The sequence below is a fragment of the Clupea harengus genome, chromosome 6 (assembly GCF_900700415.2).
Source record: "Clupea harengus chromosome 6, Ch_v2.0.2, whole genome shotgun sequence".
NCBI lineage: Eukaryota > Metazoa > Chordata > Actinopteri > Clupeiformes > Clupeidae > Clupea > Clupea harengus.
In genome coordinates, this window is record NC_045157.1 from 17,380,060 (window position 1) to 17,400,241 (window position 20,182).

At 43.4% G+C, this 20,182-nt stretch overlaps 1 protein-coding gene across 6 annotated transcripts in view; it reads left to right on the forward strand.

The window, feature by feature from the left end:
- Window positions 1–20,182, forward strand: part of hipk3b (homeodomain interacting protein kinase 3b) — a 47,399-nt gene that overhangs the window by 5,979 nt on the left and 21,238 nt on the right. For 3 of the 6 annotated variants that reach the window (XM_031569224.2, XM_012826988.3, XM_031569228.2), the window contains exon 2: window positions 1,602–2,889. In XM_031569224.2, coding sequence (XP_031425084.1) covers window positions 1,602–2,889 — 1,288 coding nt within the window. Of the gene's footprint in view, window positions 1–630; window positions 1,474–1,601; window positions 2,890–20,182 lie in introns of all 6 variants that reach the window. The other 3 variants (XM_031569226.2, XM_042708043.1, XM_031569227.2) reach the window with 3 other exon arrangements.

Below are 20,182 nucleotides of genomic sequence, written 5' to 3' on the forward strand. Positions count from 1 at the left end.
TTAGTTTACTTCAGAAACGCTCACACAAAAACCTTTGGAAATTCCTGAAGGTAATTTGTAAAATATCTCTAACCACAACTTTAAGAACAAACTGCCATTCAACCACACTAGGTTATACCAAAAATTGCATTTGACTGAGGCGAAGCAAAGTTATGTGGTGCTGTTTTTTTTTGGTGGAGAAGTTCTCAAGCTAGCAAGATTTGATCAGTGCTATTGTTGTCAGTGTAGTCGGATGTTATCTAAGTTAGTTAGCTCGGTAGTTTAAGACAAGCTATAAGATGGGTTAATCAGGAATAAAGAAAATGTGCTCTTCATTAAATAAAAGTTAATCAAAGTATCTGTTGTTTTCCATTAATATGTGGGGAACATTACATTGCCACTTTTTTTGTCACTTGATGCCTATGGCAAATTGAATGGATTTTGAAATGCTTCTCTTAGCAAATTGATATATGCGATTAATTCCACAAAGCATGTAATTCATCAGAATTTTTTGAAAGTATATTTGATGATGTTAAACTGCTGTCTGCACTTTCTGACTGCTTGTTTGTTGTGCAGTTGGATATTTAAGTGACTGTGATGATGATCTCGGCCTGTTTCCAAGTATTTTTTTTCTTTTGTGTGTGACACCAGGTCAGGTCTGAAATCCTCAAATAGGAAGATGTCACACAGAGCTGATGGTGTGTTAGGGCTGGGCGATATATCGACTTTTTAAGGTATATCAATATATTTTCATAATGCATTGAAATATGACTACTTTAGACCCTTGTCAATAATGTTAGTGGACAGTAAATTGATTTATATTTACTATTTTAAGGATTTGCTTTAGAACATGAGTCCAGTCAAGTCGGTAAACCATTTCCCTAAAATTTGTATCTTTTGTGGTGGTAAATACACAGAGGAAAACTATCTCAACAGCTCGTGTTCTATATTGTAGCCATCTCTGTCATAAGGTCAACTATCGTCAATACACAAAGAAGTGACCATAGTGGTCCAGTCAAGAGGAGACTCCGATGTGCACTTGAACTGACACAGAGATTTTCTTTTTTCTCCTTTACAGTCTGGGCTTGCTCCTGACACTTCAGCAAATAAATATATGTATATTCCCCAAGAACAGTGTGCGGATTGTTAATTATATTATGCATTTAATATAAATGCTTATAATGGGTCCATTATTTAAAAAAAGAAAATAATGAAAACCTATATGCACTATTCTTGCAGTTCAGTCTTGTTCCACTTTGAAAAAAATGCAGCATGTATATCGTGCATTGCCATTCTGCCTAAAAATAGACATACGATTGTTGGTCCATATTGTTCAGCCCTATGGCATTTGTATTGTTAAGGTTTACTCTGAAAGATCGTTTTCTGAGAGAAAGAGAAACTGGGGAGCCATCCATGGAGTTTTTCCCCCTTTCGTCTAGCCCAAATGTGAGTCCAGATGCTAAATGGCAGAAGGGGGTCCTAAAGCGTTTTTGTGTAATTGCAGTTTGTTGTTTCTGTATTGGACAGACACATACACACACACACACACACACACACACACATACAAAGAATGGTCAATGAACTAAACTAATCTTTGTTTTGCTTTCCTTCCTTGTCCATAGGTATGGCCTCACAAGTCTTGGTCTACCCACCACATGTTTATCAAACTCAGACAAGTGCCTTTTGCAGCGTGAAGAAACTCAAAGTCGAGCCCAGCAACTGTGTTTACCATGAAAGAGCCTACCCACGGACTTATTTGAATGGTAGAACCCTTGGCATCACTCACCCGACGAAACTCGCGCCTTTGTTTCAGTCAAGAGAAGCAGCGGGTGGCAGACCCCGCGGCGGGCAGGACTTTTCGTTGCAGACGGTTGCTGTGAGAGGTGTACAGCGTGAGCAACCCACAGCAGCGGCGGCACAGCCCCAGCACAGGGCTGTCCCCTCACAGGGAAAGGGGCAAGAGCAGCAGGATCGAGGAAGGGGGAGCAGCAGTGGAGCTTCAGGGAGAGCCAGAGGGGGCAGGGGAGAGGGAAACGGTTGTAGAGGGGGAGGTACAGGTGGGGAGGCCAGAGGAGGAGGAGAAGGTGTTGTTGGTGGTGGAGGAGGTGGTGAAGGGAAGGACGAAGGGGACGGGGAGGATTGCGGAGGTTTGAATTTGGCAGACAGCTCCCAGCGATGCGGATTGAAACGTAAAAGTGAGGAATTAGAGAACTTGGGGAGCGCCATGCAGATAGTGGAGGACCTGTCCATGTTGCCTGCGATGATGCAAACGAATGTTGGAAACCCGGCGGTGGCCGTTCCGGCAGTGGTACCGGGAGCGCCCGTCAAACAAGGGGCTGGGGGTGGAGACGGAGACTACCAGCTGGTACAGCACGAGGTGCTATGCTCCATGAAGAACACGTATGAGGTTCTCGACTTCCTGGGCCGGGGAACGTTTGGCCAGGTGGTCAAGTGCTGGAAGCGCGGCACGGGCGAGGTGGTGGCGGTCAAGATTCTGAAGAACCACCCGTCGTACGCCCGGCAGGGCCAGATCGAGGTGAGCATCCTGGCCCGCCTGAGCGGGGAGAATGCAGACGAGCACAACCTGGTGCAGGCCTTGGAGTGCTTCCAGCACCGCAGTCACACCTGCTTGGTGTTCGAGATGCTGGAGCAGAACCTGTACGACTTTTTGAAGCAAAACAAGTTCAGCCCACTGCCGCTGAAGGTGATCCGGCCCATCCTGCAGCAGGTGGCCACGGCCCTGAAGAAGCTTAAGGCCATGGGGCTGATTCATGCTGACCTTAAGCCGGAGAACATCATGCTGGTGGACCCAGTGCGGCAGCCCTACCGGGTGAAAGTGATAGACTTTGGCTCAGCCAGCCATGTCTCCAAAGCAGTGTGCTCCACGTACCTCCAGTCACGCTACTACAGGTATGGACTTTCAAATCTAAAAATACTGTCCCACTGACCTGCTGTTTTTAAGATTAATGCACCGTGAAAGGCCACATACTCTGCCTGCCTAACAGCACCATGCAGTGTGTAGAATTGCTTTGAACTAACAATTAGTTTTAATCATAAGATGAAATGCTTTGAAAACATTCCCTGTAAAAAGTGACTTTGGAATTGTCCTGTGGAAGTGTTGGCATAAAAATGTCACATAGAAAAATGACATCCTGTCTTGCACACAAGGGCCACATACTGACCTGGCAAAAGTTTGACCCCATGATGTTGGTGGCAGGGGGTAAGCCATTCATTTCTCCTGTCCATGGGAAAGGAAATGGCGTTCTGAAAACAGACCCTCAGACAATGGACTGGAGGGCTGAGAGAATAAAAAATCCAAAACGGTTGGTATGAGTCTCTAAAAGAGGCTGTGTAATTGTCCGTGGATATGAGAAGAGTGGAATGGTTATTTGCAGGTTCCTTTCTTGGAAAGGTTTTTTCAGCTGTGCACTCCTGCATGGTCTCAGCCAAATGGTACTCCAACACTACCTTGAAAGCAGCCTCCTAACATGCCAACATAGCATTGCATGTTTATGTTAACAGGAGTGCCTTGTTTTTGGCCTGGCAAATGGAAAACTCTGAGAAAGAATTACCCTTGGCAGCTGCTTGAGGTTGTCTGCTTCTTCTTGAGTTCGGAAAAGGGGCCTGGTATGATATGAACTGTTACGTAACTCCCCAGAAATGACCCACATCAGTGTTTGTACCTTGCAATGTGGTGAGAGTGTTTACTCGGGCTCTGGACCTACAGAGCTGCCTTCTCAAGCTGTCTTACGGAGGGAAGACAACACATTGATATGTGACTGTGTGTGACCGGAAGGCCTTTGTCCATAAATAGAAACGGCATGCCGTGCAGCCAAACAGCCTACAGCCTTGTTCTATGGCTTTGCTTGAGCCCAACCCCTACTGGTTTTAATGACTTCATTGTTCACTAATAAATAGTCCTAACCAGTACTTACTCCTCACTTAGACAGAGACTCAATTTTTTTCATTGTAGCTTAACTGACAAATACTCAATTTGCTACACCATTGAATTGCTGCAGTGTGATTAACTCATGTGGTACTGAGTAAAAAAAGTGTGTAAACTGTGTAAACAACACAAACAATATGCCTTGGCTTTTCAAAAGCTGTAAACTCGCTGTTTTCTGTAGGTGCTCTTACCATAGTCATCTTTGAAAACTGAGAAGATGGCAAACAGTGGCCATTTGGCTTGCACAGGCTGACAGTTGCATCATTCCTTTGTTCAGGACTTTTGCAGCACTTTTTAACATGCACTGATGAGCTGCTCCTCAGCAGGGGCATGACACTCTCGTGACTTGCACACAGTGTCCTCCTCAGAGGCACAAACAAGCCTCAGTTGATTGCGAGTCACACAAGATGTCTGAACAGCACCCTAATTGGTATTGCTGGGTGAAAGGAATTCTGCTTTTGGCCAGTTTGAGGTTTTTTTCCCACCCTTCATGCAAAGTAAAGCAATTACACCTTGAGATCATAAGAAAGACACAACCCATGATGCTTACGTAGTATAGATATCTTATGGCTCCTGGTACCTCCTAGGGGTGGGAATTGGCAAAAATGTGACGATTCGATAGTATTGCGATATTTGGGCCACGATTTCAATATTATTGCGATTCTTAACATATTGCGATACAGCAAGTATTGCGATTCGATTCTGCGATATATTGCGATTCATGTCCCCCATATTATTCAGAAGGCATTACAAAAAATGAGGAAAATAAGACTGCTCAACTCACTTCAAATGTCACATTTAATTCTGTGTACAACATTATCTTCTACACATTAAAAACAAGTGCAAAAACAAAAAATCCTGATTTCGCGGGAGCTTTTCCAAAATGTTTCCAAGTTGCTGTGTTTTTTAGGTGTTTGTTGATGAAATTGCGGGAGCAAAGTTGCGATAAAAAGTTCAGAATTTCCCTCTTTGTAATTATAAATGAGTTATTTGTTGAAAAATATGTTATTAATAAACAAACATTCATTAAAGCCCAAAACCATTGTCCTCTTAATAACCTTACCAACATGTCAAACAAAAGATTACCAGGACTACAAAAATGTAGCAAAGTAGGCTTTACTTATCCACAACAAAGTGCACCACGGATGTGGTGGTAGAGTGAAAGTAAAAAAAAAAAAAAATGTCTCTACTGATCTGTGCTATAAATGTAATATCTGCATGATTCCAATCATTTTGAGCATTTGATATAATCAAATCATTGAATTTGCGCGTGTCCTGTTCAAACAGACAGGAGACATTGAGACGGTGAGGCAGCGACGAGCTGTGCCTCATCTCAGTTTGCGCAATCCCTCACAAACTGGGTTGAGCGCATGCGTAGAACCTATTTAGTCTTGCTGATCTGACATAAAACCGCAGTGAAAAAACACAGAGGGGAGGCAAACACTACCTCTGCCTCAATGAATCCCATCGAGAGCCCAACGGTCGGGTTTATGCTTGTTCTGCCGTTGCTTTTCTTCTACACTTATATTTGACCTTGACCGCGAAATTCTATAGCTAAGCTTAAACATTTCTCAAAACTGGACTTTCAAACAAAACGTAAAGTGATCAATAATGGGAGACCAATGCCGCAGCTAAAAGGTACGCTTCAAACTAAGCTAAAAGGTATGCTTCTCACCCCTCATTCGCTAACATTACATTGATACAAACCGTGTACAAACGGTTGTGATGGTGAAGCCATTTGAATTTGAATTTGCTGTTGAATGCACGACAACAAAGCACCGCAACAAGCGCCACCTTGTGGATGTTATATGCAAATGTAATATTATCAGAGTAAACTCTGAGAAAAATAATGGAGAAAACCCGAAAGTAAAGCACATAATTATATAATTAAATATTGCAATACTTTGCGCTACTGTATCAATATAATTGCGTGGGCAAAATATCGCGATACTGAACAGAATCGATTTTTTCTCCCACCACTACCTCCTCAGAATTGCTCATGCTAGAGAATAAAGCTGTGCATTTGTGTTATCTGAAGACATTCTTAAACTGCCTTGTTCAATGGAATTTAATCTTGCTTCTGGAGCGTCGTCCTGTTGAGTTATAAAACTGTGTGTGGAGACATATTTAAAGAAATTATTTTGAATTATAAAATGTGTACTCTTGATTTATTCAAGGACAGGCAAATTCCTGTTCTGTCTGTTGGCTTGGTACAGGCTGGTACTGCACACCCTGCTCGTAATGTTCTGGCAACCCTTTCAAGTATATGTCTTAGGGTTCAAAGTTTTCTTTAGCCAAATGGTGTCTGATCTGGTGATCATTGACATTTTCCCATGTTCCTACAGCTGAGGGCTACGCCCATACAGAAAGCTTCCTGTATAGGAGTCCATCTGTAAGCCTTTTGCATTCCATTGTTTGACAACTAGAGGCAAGTTGGGCATCATAGCGTGAGTCACCATGCTAAAAATGTACATGCGTCACCCCATTTATAACCTCCTCAGTGTGTCTTTTACGTCCATACTGTACACCACACAAGCTGGTGCCAAACCACTTTTCGTCAAGTAGTTTGTGATCTCAAAACGGTGCATCCAGTGCAGAGGCCAAACGTTTTGACATGAGACTGAACTCATAAGCACCAAAGACAGGTGACTTACAACTTGACAGAGTTTTACAAGCTATCCGCAAAGCTTCTATATTTATCTATCAGGAATGCATATGTGGAAATATTCTCAGGGGGAGTGGCTCTGCTATTTGCCTTGGCACCTAGAGAATCAGATGGACCGCTAGCCACGTAGCTGCAGGTGCCTAATCCGTAGAAGCCCCTACTGCAGCCACTGAGATTAAATCCAGTGTGCCGAGGCCTTCATACCGTATCCCTTCAGCGGCATCTCATCCTTCACTGGCACATTGGCACGCGAGTGCCGTGACCACAGCAGTACAGTTCTCACTAGATTAGTGGAGAACTGGTTCCAATGCTAAGAGACCACCATTTCTGAGATTCAAATTTGCACGGCTCTCCAAAACAAATTTGAAGAAAAATGCTGTGTACTGTATGTATATTCAAGTCAGACCTCATGGGAAACAAGGGGTACTTTCTGTAGCTAAACTCAAGTAAACAAGTTAGCTTGAAGCTAAATGTTGTTGGAAACAGCTGACCAGGCTGAAAGAATTGTCTTTCTGCAAGCAATTATTGTTTGCCTATATGGCAAATAGCCTATAACTGCAGAGCACAGCATTCCTGGCCTGGTAGTTGTTGGTGCTTGTCTGGTTAATCAGCTTTAGCACATCAGCATAACATGTATCTCTTGATACAGGGAGGTTTTGTTTTGGCTATTCAGTAGGAGGCTAACAGTAGTGTAGAGACCAAAGAAATGTTAAGAAGGAAGATCTGAGGTGTTTGATTACATTTTTCCATTCAACCCACAGTCCATTTGGTTAAGATTTGAATGATTCATAGCACAGTTCCCTAGATGATGCCTTACATAGGCCTTGTATGCAAAAGAAAGATGATATCTTTTTTCCTCCTGCCCCACTTGTATCTTTTAAGAGAGTGGAGTTCACTGTGGCATGTTCTGGCTGTTCCTCTTTTTGAGCCGAAACCTCATGCTACTGAAAGATAAGACCGCCTCGTCATCTTGCCTTCAGAAAGACCCCATGGTCGGTCATGGCTGATGGGTCACCTTATGTGGGCTAGTTGTGGTCTTTGGCCTCTCTCGTCACTGCTGCCCATGGTCAGAACATTTTGTGGTGTGGAAGTGTGACATCTTAACTTAAAGGAAGGCCACAGGTAGGGAAACAGCTTGACTGGGAGGTTGCCAAACAAAGATGAACTACTGGAAGTGTTTTGTATGCTTCATTGTTGTGGTTTTGTCAGTGTTGTAAAAGTCAAACCAGAGAGGTCTGATGTGTGCACTGTTGTATAATTTGTAGTCAAATTTGTAGACAAATTTGTAGACTATGTCAGATGTAAAAACGGTCACACATACACATACACAAACGCATACACGTGGATACACATGCTCATACTCACATACCACAGACTGTTCTGCTAATTCAGAATAGCCCCTCTTCATATAACTGAATTGAAATGGGTTATTTTACGGTACACTGTAATAACAATTCTTTCTTAAGTTGTCTGGAGGCAGCCGCTTATCATTCTGTCTGGTAAGTCTTACCATCAAAATTAGCCCAATTCTTTCATGGGTCACTTAATACTCCCTCAGGTGTAGCCATAAGGCAATGCAGCCATGGGAGGACAAATCTTAATTGTGCTGGTAGCATTTTTTTGTCTTATTTCAAACCAGAGTTTTCACTCTGATTAGTGAAGTCTAGTCCAGTCCAGTCACCCATGTATAATTTTCAAAGGCAGTTGGAACATTAATTTGGCTTATTTTTGTTTTGTTCATGTTAAACTTAAGAACATCACCCAATTTAGTTTTCCTCTTTAGTACACCCTATGGTGTCATAGAACTTATGCTAGTAAAATGTTTGATATTAAGGCCCAAAAGCAGTCATTGTTTTGAACTTGACTACCACCACATATTCCATATACAATCCCTGCTGTTCGCTCTAGCGACTGTTGGCTCCTTATGAAGCAGGTGAGGAGGACCTGTGCCATCAGCTCGACAGCCTTGCTGCTCAGGAGGTGGTGTGCATGGATGAGGGTGACCTATGGGTTCAAGAACCCCCCCCTCCACCCCCAAAAACTACATTCCCATCTTCCAGGGCCTCCCCACCCCCACCTTGCCGTCCGCGTGACATGATAGTGATCCTCTCCTGACACTATCTGTTAGAGCGAGGGGTGGGGGAATAGTGGAGTGGAGGACTGCCTGGGGGTGGCGGGCACAGCTCGAAATAACCAGCGGGAGGACGGCCAGAGCCACTTTGACTTCTATAGATGGTGAGGCTCGCTGGCAGCCGTGAGGAAAAGCTGGAGAGTGAGAGGGTGATCGCGCCAGCCAACCACTTGTTCAAGGTCAACGTCTTTCAACGTCAGCTGTTTTGTATTTGCTTTCAGAGAAGGGGAATATACTTAGCTCTCAGTTGGACTGGGGGTGGTGGTGAGGATTTTGGGGGTGCTCTCAGGGTACCCTGAAATTATTAAAACAAAAACAAAAGCACACTTGTTACTGTTACATTAGCTCAAAATCAACTGCATTAGCGTCCACCCATGCTACTCCTTCATTAAAAATAATTTGAGGGTGGTGTTGTTGACTGGTTGAAAAAAAGGAAATAAAAAACTCTAACATTCAATTGCTCTGTTTTCCTGAACAAATCCTATTTATAAAAGAAAATGAAAAACCCATCAATTATTGTCGCTGAATTTGTTAGAGGTGCTTTTCGTTTGGCCTTAAATGTGGGTTGTCTTATTACAAAAGTTCAAAGAAATGTGTTGAAATGTCTCCAAGTTCTACTGTGTGTCTGTGTGTTTTTAAGTTTGTCTGGCTTTTAATGTTCAGTTTGCGTATAGAGCCAACCACTGTGTTCTAGCACACTGCACTTATCAGCATGTGGACCTACACTGATAACTGATTTGCTGTTACACCATTTCATCATCTAAAAGTGACAGTTGACCTGTGTGTGTGTGTGTGTGTGTGTTGTGGTTGACAACCTCAGCACTATATCTTGGGAACTTGTTAGCAAGCCGTGGATTTCCTTTATTGTCTTGCGTTGTGGTGTGTGTGTCGTTGTGTGCACAAGCGGTGACTTCGATTTGCTTCTGCTGTGGTGCTATATTTCACTGAGAGGCAGCCTCATCAATCATTCATCAAGACCTGCCACTCAACTTGCTTATGTTGGCAACGAAGTAAACAAAACCAATCAGACGATGTCCTACAAGGGCAACAAGGCACATTTATCTGGTCACTTAATTTATTGTCTTTTCTTTTTTTTTTTTTTAAATGTCCGTTTGAGTTGGCAGCGATAAGGTTGCCAGTGGCATATTATCCCACACCCACAAGGTTGTTTTCTCCTCCAACATGACTAAAGGGCTTGAAATGCACACACACCTCACGAATTCTCTTGTTCAGCCCGTTTCAGAAATCCATTCTAATTCAAATGTAAAGGAAGAACTACATTGACAATATATGCAACACTACTTGAGTCTGATGTTTGAAATCCATAGGCTATAGGACGTTGTCGGAAAGGGGACAAAACAAACTGTCACCCAACCTGCACTGCATCATGTTTCAAGGCCTCTTGTTGTCATGGCCGCAGATTGTCAAGGCTTTTTTCGGGGGTGGGAGGCTTATGTTGCTGAGGCCTCTGATGCTAATAACTGCTAACAAAAAAGGACAGACCAGCTGTTCGTTGTGAGTGTCATGACATCACTTCCTTTGGGAGTGTTGTTAATGAGTAATTCATGACCACAAATAATTCACAAAGCAAGTGTGGCCAAGAGCAGGGAGAGATTATTGCTCTGCTGTGGATGAGATGAGTAGATGAGACGGGGAACATAATGCCACATTTGTGGGGTTGGAGTCTTTACGTGGTCTATGACCAAGGGCATTGTGGTGTAGCGCCAATGCTGATGACTGAGTCTGTCTCTTAGAGACACAGGATCTCTAAAAGGAAACACAGGGGCTCTAACAGAACGACATTGATGCATGTAAATCTATTCCAGTAGACCCCCAAATAAAAATTATGAGCATAATAGGTCCTCTTTAACGGTTGGCAGTTGCTAGGGTGTGTTAATGTTGATATGAGCTGCTAAGCAAAACTTCTATGGTGGTCAGGAGGCATGAAATAGAACTTAGCCTATGTATTTGGAGGCCAAGCAGTGAAGCTGAACAGGCACCCTGAGGGTTTCTACCTTTACCTCTAATAATTTAGTAAATGCAGTTGAGGAGACTGCAACATCAGCTACAAAACTAGCTATCATTTCATGCAAATGGAACACTACCATTCAAACCGTTTAAGACTATTTAAGTTTCCTTAGCGAGCTAGTTAGCAAGCATAACAACTACAGCTCTGTTTGGTGTGGTGCAACTTTAAATGGACTTCTCAGTATCACATTCACTTCCCTTATGTCTCAGAATGACAACATAAATGGGTCAGGTGCCAGAACCACACTGCTGCTGAAAAAAATCCTAGGGGAAGTACTGGTGACACTTCGATGTTAAGGGTGTAATAAAGGGCTTTCCCAGCACTAATGAACTACATATGCACACAGCATGGCTGGAGACATGACATAATCAGTAGGGTAAATTATTTTCAGTTTTTAGTTTATATTAACCAAAATTGAAAGTTTCGGCTAATTTCACTGAAGTTGAATCATCATTTCGTTGATTCCAGTATTTAAGAATGCAAGCAGCTGCGGTCATTGCGTTGCTAATCGTACTTAATTTGTGTACAACTAAAGTTAGCCAAGTCTCCTTTTGCAGAGCCAATATATTTCCTTTTCAAATACCTGTATGTAGCAGATGTGAAACTACTCCATAAATCCAGAAAGAACCTTGTTTCTATTTCTAATGAGCCAGTTATTGCGTGCAACAGCGTGCTTAATGACATAACTAACTAATCGACTATAACATTAGTTGGCAACAGCAGACGTGAGGAAGGCCTCGGCTCAGCCCTGTGTTTGTGGATCAGGGAAGGCATACTTGGCAGGAGTGTGAAGCACGCTCACTGGAGCACATGTGATTACTGGTCATTTATTTTAACAAGACTTGGTTTCCGCTGATTGGTGGGAAGCCAAAACAAGTAGCAAGCCATTTTGCCTGACCCCTCGTGAAGGAAGTTTACTTCAAATGGAAACCATTGGCCCTCATGCACCCAATCATCTGTGACTAGGCTGCTTTGTGTCTTTCTATCTACATGTTCGTACACTTTTACGTGTTTGAGGTCATCCTCAATTTCTTTTAAATCCACTTGAAACAATAACACAGTCCAACTGAGACTTATGAAACAGTTTTTTTTTTGTGTTTTTTTTCCCCCAGTTGGAGTTTTCTTTTCTTCCCCTGTTATAAAACTCTGGGAATGAGGGACACAAGGCCTCACCTACCTGCAGTATATCAATGCTGTTTGCGGTGTGTTTATGTGCGTCCCTCTCTCTTCCCCTCTGACTGATTTTGAAAGAACAGACTTCCTGTTGCCTGACTGGAAATAGCAGTAGGGGCTTCGGCACAGTGAAGACTGGGGTTTTTCCAGTAAGTGGGAGGACTGATTTTCAGGAGATTTGAAGAAGAAATCTAGTATGTCATTAAACTGGAGGGGGTGGGGGGGAAAGCAGAAGCATTGCAGACACGGTCCAAGAGTCTTGTTAGGGCCCCAGTGTTTTGTCTGCACGGGGTTTTGATTTAATTGAATACTTTGTGCTCCGCTGGGCAGTGTGCTGGCTGGGCTTTGTTACGGCTGTTGAAGTGTCCTGGATAGAGAAGACATTGACGGGGTGAAAATGTGCTGCCTGAAAGAGGGAGGAAACAAGGGTCAGCTGTGGCATGCAAAAGACAGGACCTCGCTGTGTTTGGCACTCACACACTTTTCCTGGGTTTTCCCGCCTAAAGAGATATCCTGGGGTTTTTTCTTCTCCCTTTTGAGTGAAAAGAACTTGACTAATGTTACAATAAAGGCAGGACCGTTAGAGAGGTCAATCCACCATGTGAAAAATGTTGTAATTCCATTTCCGTTAAACCGTTTGGAGAGACGAAATGGAGTTGAAATAAGCATGAAGATAGTTTGACACTTTTTCTTTCTCTCTCTTCTTCCCTCTTCAAACCAAGCTGTCTAAGGTGTTTACCCTCCGCTTACTGTAATCTGTCTCTGGGCCCAGAGCAGAGTCTGTGTGTGTGTGTGTGTGTGTGTGTGTGTGTGTGTGTGTGTGTGTGTGTGTGTGTCTGCGTGTGTGTGTGAGAGAGAGCATGGCTGAAGTTGTTGAAGTAGTTGTTAACCTTAGCATGTTTGGCTTTTAGAACTGAAACGGAAGTTTCGTCTTTGCTCTTCAGGGAGAACATCCGCAGGGATTCATGTTCCAGCTTGTTTTAAGAAAATGCTTCATTGAGGGAGCAAAAGCGTGAGACAGAGAGAGAGGGGAAAAAATACTTAAGTAGTATGTAATTTTCTAACAGGCGTATGTTAGAATGCATGATGATCGAGTCATGCTATAATCATAGATAGGTATTTTATGTCGGGCTTGTTTTTTGTTTATTTTTTTATCCCTTTAATAGGTTATCTTTTACACATTCTTGTTTGTTTGCCAGATCCAAAGGGCAGGCAGCGGGCCTCTGTGCCACAACAGTAACCATTAATCTCGCTGGCTCTGAACTATGAACCGTGAATCTTGTTTGCTGCACTGACTGCATTTAATGGCGGCACTAACCTTCCCTGCCTTTTCCACTCTGTGAGAGAGGAACTAAAAGTTAAAACTAAAAGACTTATAATACTCTTTCTGGATTTGTGTCACTTTTTTTTTTTTTAACTGAGGCATTAGCTCATTTATTTTTCTTGCCTGGCCCCGTCAGCTGAAAAAAACAAACCCTGTAAATATTGATGTAAATGTTTTTGCCTTTAGCCTCCATTATCGTGTGTGTGTGTGTGTGTTTTTCCACAGTACTTGTGGGGGAAGACTGATTGGTTTGGTTTGGTTGGTGGCTGTGGGATGGCCATGTAAGCTCTGCCGACTGGGTGGAGTCCCTCTGTCCCAGTGAATAATTCAGGCCACAGTGGGAGTTTGTGGCATAATGTTTCCCAACATAGACAGGGGCCACGACTGAAAGAAGCTCTTGTGTCATTTAGAGGTAGATGCTGAAAATGTGAACTTATTTTGCTGCAGAGTCCATTAAATTGTCCCTAATTTTGTCTCTCCTGGTGGTCACAGTGACTGCAGTCTGTGTGAATGCTGACAGGCATTACACCTCCCTCTAAGACTGGACTTGTGTCAGTGAGACCTTCTGGGTGTTACTTAGGGGTGGGAATTGGCAAAAATGTGACGATTCGATAGTATTGCGATATTTGGGCCACGATTTCAATATTATTGCGATTCTTAACATATTGCGATACAGCAAGTATTGCGATTCGATTCTGCGATATATTGCGATTCATGTCCCCCATATTATTCAGAAGGCATTACAAAAAATGAGGAAAATAAGACTGCTCAACTCACTTCAAATGTCACATTTAATTCTGTGTACAACATTATCTTCTACACATTAAAAACAAGTGCAAAAACAAAAAATCCTGATTTCGCGGGAGCTTTTCCAAAATGTTTCCAAGTTGCTGTGTTTTTTAGGTGTTTGTTGATGAAATTGCGGGAGCAAAGTTGCGATAAAAAGTTCAGAATTTCCCTCTTTGTAATTATAAATGAGTTATTTGTTGAAAAATATGTTATTAATAAACAAACATTCATTAAAGCCCAAAACCATTGTCCTCTTAATAACCTTACCAACATGTCAAACAAAAGATTACCAGGACTACAAAAATGTAGCAAAGTAGGCTTTACTTATCCACAACAAAGTGCACCACGGATGTGGTGGTAGAGTGAAAGTAAAAAAAAAAAAAAAATGTCTCTACTGATCTGTGCTATAAATGTAATATCTGCATGATTCCAATCATTTTGAGCATTTGATATAATCAAATCATTGAATTTGCGCGTGTCCTGTTCAAACAGACAGGAGACATTGAGACGGTGAGGCAGCGACGAGCTGTGCCTCATCTCAGTTTGCGCAATCCCTCACAAACTGGGTTGAGCGCATGCGTAGAACCTATTTAGTCTTGCTGATCTGACATAAAACCGCAGTGAAAAAACACAGAGGGGAGGCAAACACTACCTCTGCCTCAATGAATCCCATCGAGAGCCCAACGGTCGGGTTTATGCTTGTTCTGCCGTTGCTTTTCTTCTACACTTATATTTGACCTTGACCGCGAAATTCTATAGCTAAGCTTAAACATTTCTCAAAACTGGACTTTCAAACAAAACGTAAAGTGATCAATAATGGGAGACCAATGCCGCAGCTAAAAGGTACGCTTCAAACTAAGCTAAAAGGTATGCTTCTCACCCCTCATTCGCTAACATTACATTGATACAAACCGTGATACAAACGGTTGTGATGGTGAAGCCATTTGAATTTGAATTTGCTGTTGAATGCACGACAACAAAGCACCGCAACAAGCGCCACCTTTGTGGATGTTATATGCAAATGTAATATTATCAGAGTAAACTCTGAGAAAAATAATGGAGAAAACCCGAAAGTAAAGCACATAATTATATAATTAAATATTGCAATACTTTGCGCTACTGTATCAATATAATTGCGTGGGCAAAATATCGCGATACTGAACAGAATCGATTTTTTCTCCCACCACTAGTGTTACTTGGTACCTGGATCAGCTCACACTGGGCAGTCAACGCAGACAAGGGGACTATTTCTGGACCATGAGATCATGGCCATGAATAAATAATGCCTATTTAGATTGTCCCACTGGGGTGCATAGATCTCCTGCATGCTGACTACATTCTTTGGTTTGGTTTGCTATCTGCGTTGTTTTCTTGGGACAATCTCTTATGTAAATATGTTTGCTGTTTTTTATTTTTAAAGTTAGACCTGCTTCTCCTTAGAGGTGTTTCTCTCATTGCGCTGGGCCCTATTTAATATGAATCTGTTTCATCCTAGGTTTTACAAAGTACAGCCATACGCAGTAGTGTGAGATGCTGTCTGCGGTGCTTGTCTATGTAAATAAAGTGGACTGAGAGGTTTATTTTCGGTGTGGGTGTTTTATTTTAGCTCTATCTTTGATCTTGTTGGCTGTACGTAGCCAGTAATGGGAATGGTGCTAGTGATGTAGGCCCCTCGCTTCTCCTTTTTTCCCCCCTCCAGAATAGCAGCTGACCGCTGCTCTGTCTGTGGGATATCAGCACAGCAGATGTTTGTGGTGATGAACCACCTTCCATTCCCCGGCTTTTCAGGGACTTCTTCCCACAAGGTCACAGAAAGGAAGTGCTCACCCCGGCCGTCCGCAGGATCCAGTTCTTTATTGCGCTTTGCCGGTTCCCAGACCAGCAACTGAGCTGCAAGCCTTTGCGCAGCACACCCACACCCTGGAGCGCAGGTGAGGTAGCCGTTCGGCAAGAACTGCTGCGCCGGTCCAAATCAAACCCTAGCCTTTATGGCGATAAAGAAAAAGGCATGTTTGCTGGTCCGTGGACCAGTGGTGCTTGTTTGTGTACTGGGGTGGTTCCCTGGCACGGACGTACGGCTCCGTGATGTGGCGTATTTCAGTCTGTGCCCAGTTGTCTGGGCGAGATGCCTGCTCTCCCATTTTGACACCATGGAGCGCTGCTGCTATGCTCAGCACTTTACTTTAGTTCGTTGGCTTTAGCCTAACCCCAGGCATATAGGGCAAAATTTGGTCTTTTCAGTTTGCTGCATTAGGCTTATTAAGCTAGTTTCTGAAGCTTTAGCTTTAATCCTCATAAAGTAACACTTGTGATTTGAGACTGCTAAATGTTGTAATGTAATTCATGCTAAAATGCAATAGATTTATTATAATTGTATATGTAACTTGCAGTTATGACAAAACAAAATAGCCCAATCTGATAATTTACCCCCCTCACAGTTCTACCTATTTAGATACAGCAACATCAGGGTTTGGGAATGTAAAACAGGTGACAGGTTTGATTGTAAATGTATTATACATGTCCTATCTGAGGGAGAAATGGAGCATCTGTCCCTTAACAGAAGTGAACTGAGAAGCCTCATGGTGTTATGCTTCATTTGCTTCACTTCATGTTAAGTTCTGAAGTCCTCAGCGTTAGCAAGGGCTCTCTGTGAAATAGGCCCCAGCTGCAGTAGATTAATACGCCGCTCTCTGGAAGAGCTGAAGTGACTCAGAGCATATAGAGTCCATTAGCCCCAAACTTTGATGTGGACACTGAGCCAAACAAGAGACTAACGGTGTTAGGGATCCATTAGTCTAGTCTGGAATTGAACTAGATAGGTTGGGAGCTGTTGAAGGTGTGACGATGAAGCATAATAGTTCCTCCTTTCAGCGTTCTTGATATAGTGTGACTATCTTGGGTGCCAAAAGCCGACCCCTGCAGATGGGTGTCTGTTACTGTTGGAGCCCCGTGGCATGGATGGTGGTGGTGATGGCGGCTTTTTCAGTTTAGAGGTACTTGACATGGATCCATTTAGTGACAAGGCGGTTATGGTTTACCTGCTCACTAACAACAGTCACATGCATGAGAATACACACACACACACAGCATGTGCGCAAGCATTTTTACAAGATGTCCTTTCCTTAATGGCCCTTACATCATGTTCTCCAGATAATAGGAGTTCTACCCAGAAACACAGAATGAGAGAAAAGGTGGAGGGTTTTGTCGCCATGGCAATGAGCACAATCTCATTGCAAACCGATGGTGTAAACCCCCCCCCCAGCTCCTCCCTCCTTGTTTTTGTCTTCTAAGCTCGCCGCTCTGATTAACACTTCCAGAGCCTGTGCTGACTCAGACTTCCCCTTAATGTTTTTTACATGGCCACGGATAAGCTACCTGTGGACACTCGATCCCGGGCTTACGGTCCAGTTAATCGGAAACTGTTGCAGCTGACTCCTCAGCCGCTCCTCAGTCAATTCCACTGTGCGTCAGGAAACCCTGAAGGCTGTCTTTGATGAGAGCCCCCCAATCAAACTGGCTCCAGTGCACTTGTCTTATCCATGCTTGAGGGGTGGCATCTCATGACATGAGGCCCCAGCCTTTTGAATGCCCAGTTGTGCCCAGGTCTAAAGAAAACCTTTTTCTCATATGAGAATGACCGTTCTTTGCTCCCTCGGCACCTCGGGGGTAACAGCACCTTTTGAAGATGATATTATCGGTTTATAACGAGCCAGTACACACTGCATCTATAGAGGTTGTAAGGGCAGTCCACTTCCACCAACAGGCTCTTAATGACACTGGGTTCGTCTCCTGGGTGTGTGCTAAAGGAAGCTACAGAGCTTTTGTTTTGATTACTTAGTTTTAATTAGGCTGCCCAGGAGGACCTTTTGGGCCTCTGAAGGGGCATCAGTTAGCCCTGTTGCAATTTGTTTTTGTTCCCTGACTGATCCATGAACAGGTTGTTTTTTTGTCTTTGTACTTGCTGAAGTTGTTCATGCTAGCTTTAATCATGGTTGTGGCTAGTGTGATGTACTCTCTTACCTTTGGTTGCAAAGAAAGTGAGTTGGCTAATGTAACACAGTGAAGGCCTAATGTAACCATTGGTAGATTCACGCTTCGGTGAATCTACCAATGCACTTTAATTTCAGAAGAAAAGTACACAATTGATCCCAAATGTTGTAGTGAAATATTAAGCTCTCTATGCAGAACCATTGGCCATCTGTCCCTTTCATGGGATTGATGTTTCGTTTGTTCTTCTCTCGGAGCTACATTTAGATTTGCTGACAGGATGCACGCAGCTAAAGCATGCTAGTGTCGATGGAGTGTTTTCTGCGAAAGCTGGCTTGTGGACTAATGCATAAATTAAGGCAACCAAGCACGGCACAGTCTACACACATAGGCGCAAGGTCCCATTTTTAAAAAACCTCAGTGTAATGCCTGGTTTGTAGCAGTCTAATTTGGAAGTCACTCTAGGTTGAGACCTGAAGCCTATCAGGTATGCACATAGCCAGCTGGGGTGCCAAAATTATGAGGGGTGGTAGAAGTAAGGGCTTGGCCCAGCATCACATGAAGGAACTCTCCAGAGATGTGTGTGTGTGTGTGTGTGTGTGTGTGTGTGTGTTCAGGCAGGACAGAGGCCCTCTGTTTCTGAAGTTCAGAAGTGAAGTTTCCAGCCAGGGTTATGCAACCCACAACTTCATATTGGAGCACTAACAGCACATGTTAAGCCCTAATTTTGCATGCCACCCTACCAAGAAACCTCATACTGATCTCATTCTTTTATCCTCTCACTTTATTTTTCTCTATTTCTCAGTACACCCCCCCCCCCCCCCCCCCCCCCCCATTCCCATTTACTCCCATTTCATGGAACTACTAGTTTAGTATGAGGTAATAGCAACACTGTTTTGAGTTCACCACAGATGTTGAACCAGCAATAGCAACCAAATTGTCAATCTGACTTGACCAGGTGCCAGGCTACACCAGGATGTCTTATCATTTGTCACAGGCATCTACCCTTAGTGGTATTGCTTTGATCTTTCCACCCCACTTTTCATGTGCCCATCAGCGGCGTAGATTGGAAAAGGACGTCAGCGGTGATATCACTCCCCTCAGACATAGAAATGGCTTTAATTATTTCCATCTGTCCAGAAGGGGAGAAGCCTTCATCTGACCTGGCTCTGAGTTGTCCAATGAGCTCTATGTCTTAAAGTAAGGGCGGTAGGGACGTTTTGGATAGAGAGAGCACAGCTTGTACCATTTGGAATGGAAAGGCAACTTCTCTCTCTCTCTCTCTCTCTCTCTCTCTCTCTCTCTCTCTCTCTCGCCACTCTTTCCACTCACTCTCTATCCCTCTTTTCTCTGTTCCTTTTTTTCCGTATGTATGTCATCTGGCCTGACGGTCACTGCCCTGTGCATTCAGTTGTTCCCTATGGATTAAGTTTAGCTTTTTATAAATAGTAAAGAAATAAAGAGGTTCAAATGTGTTAAGGCCCAAACTGCTGTTGTTTCTCTCTCATTTGTGTCCTAGCACTGAGTATGAGTTTACCAGCTTTATGTGTTAGTGTATTTATATATGTTTATAGTACACACACACACACACACACACACACACACACACACACACACAAGCACACTTATTGAGCAGTGAGGAATATCTCCCAACGCTTTCTGAAACACCATCACTCTGCTGTGATTTTGGCCTCCACATCTCTCTAATGGAAACTCTAGGCAGGGCATTCTGAGATCCAACAGCTCTGAGGCCTAAAGCCCCATGCTGCGGTTGTGTGTGTGTATGTATATGTGTGTGTGTGTGTGTGTGTGTATATATATATATTATATATGGCCATTTGTCCCCAAAGGTATTCCTCTCCCTAGGTATAACTCCTGCATCCGTCCGCCTTTGGTCCGCCAGGCATTTTTAACACCCGGTATAATTACTCTTGGCAGATGACATTTTCATTTCACGAACTTCTCTTTTAGGCCTCGGCAGGCCCCCAAAATACACGTGGAAAAATGCCATCATGAGTCTGTTCCTGTTCCTCTGCGGCGCAAGGGAGTGGCCCCAGTGCGCACCGGGGGCCAAGGGGGTAAAGCTCCATGTGTTACAGTTAGGGTGGCTTACGGCCTCTGTAACAGGAGTAACGGCGGAGCCCCCGTCAGACTGACTT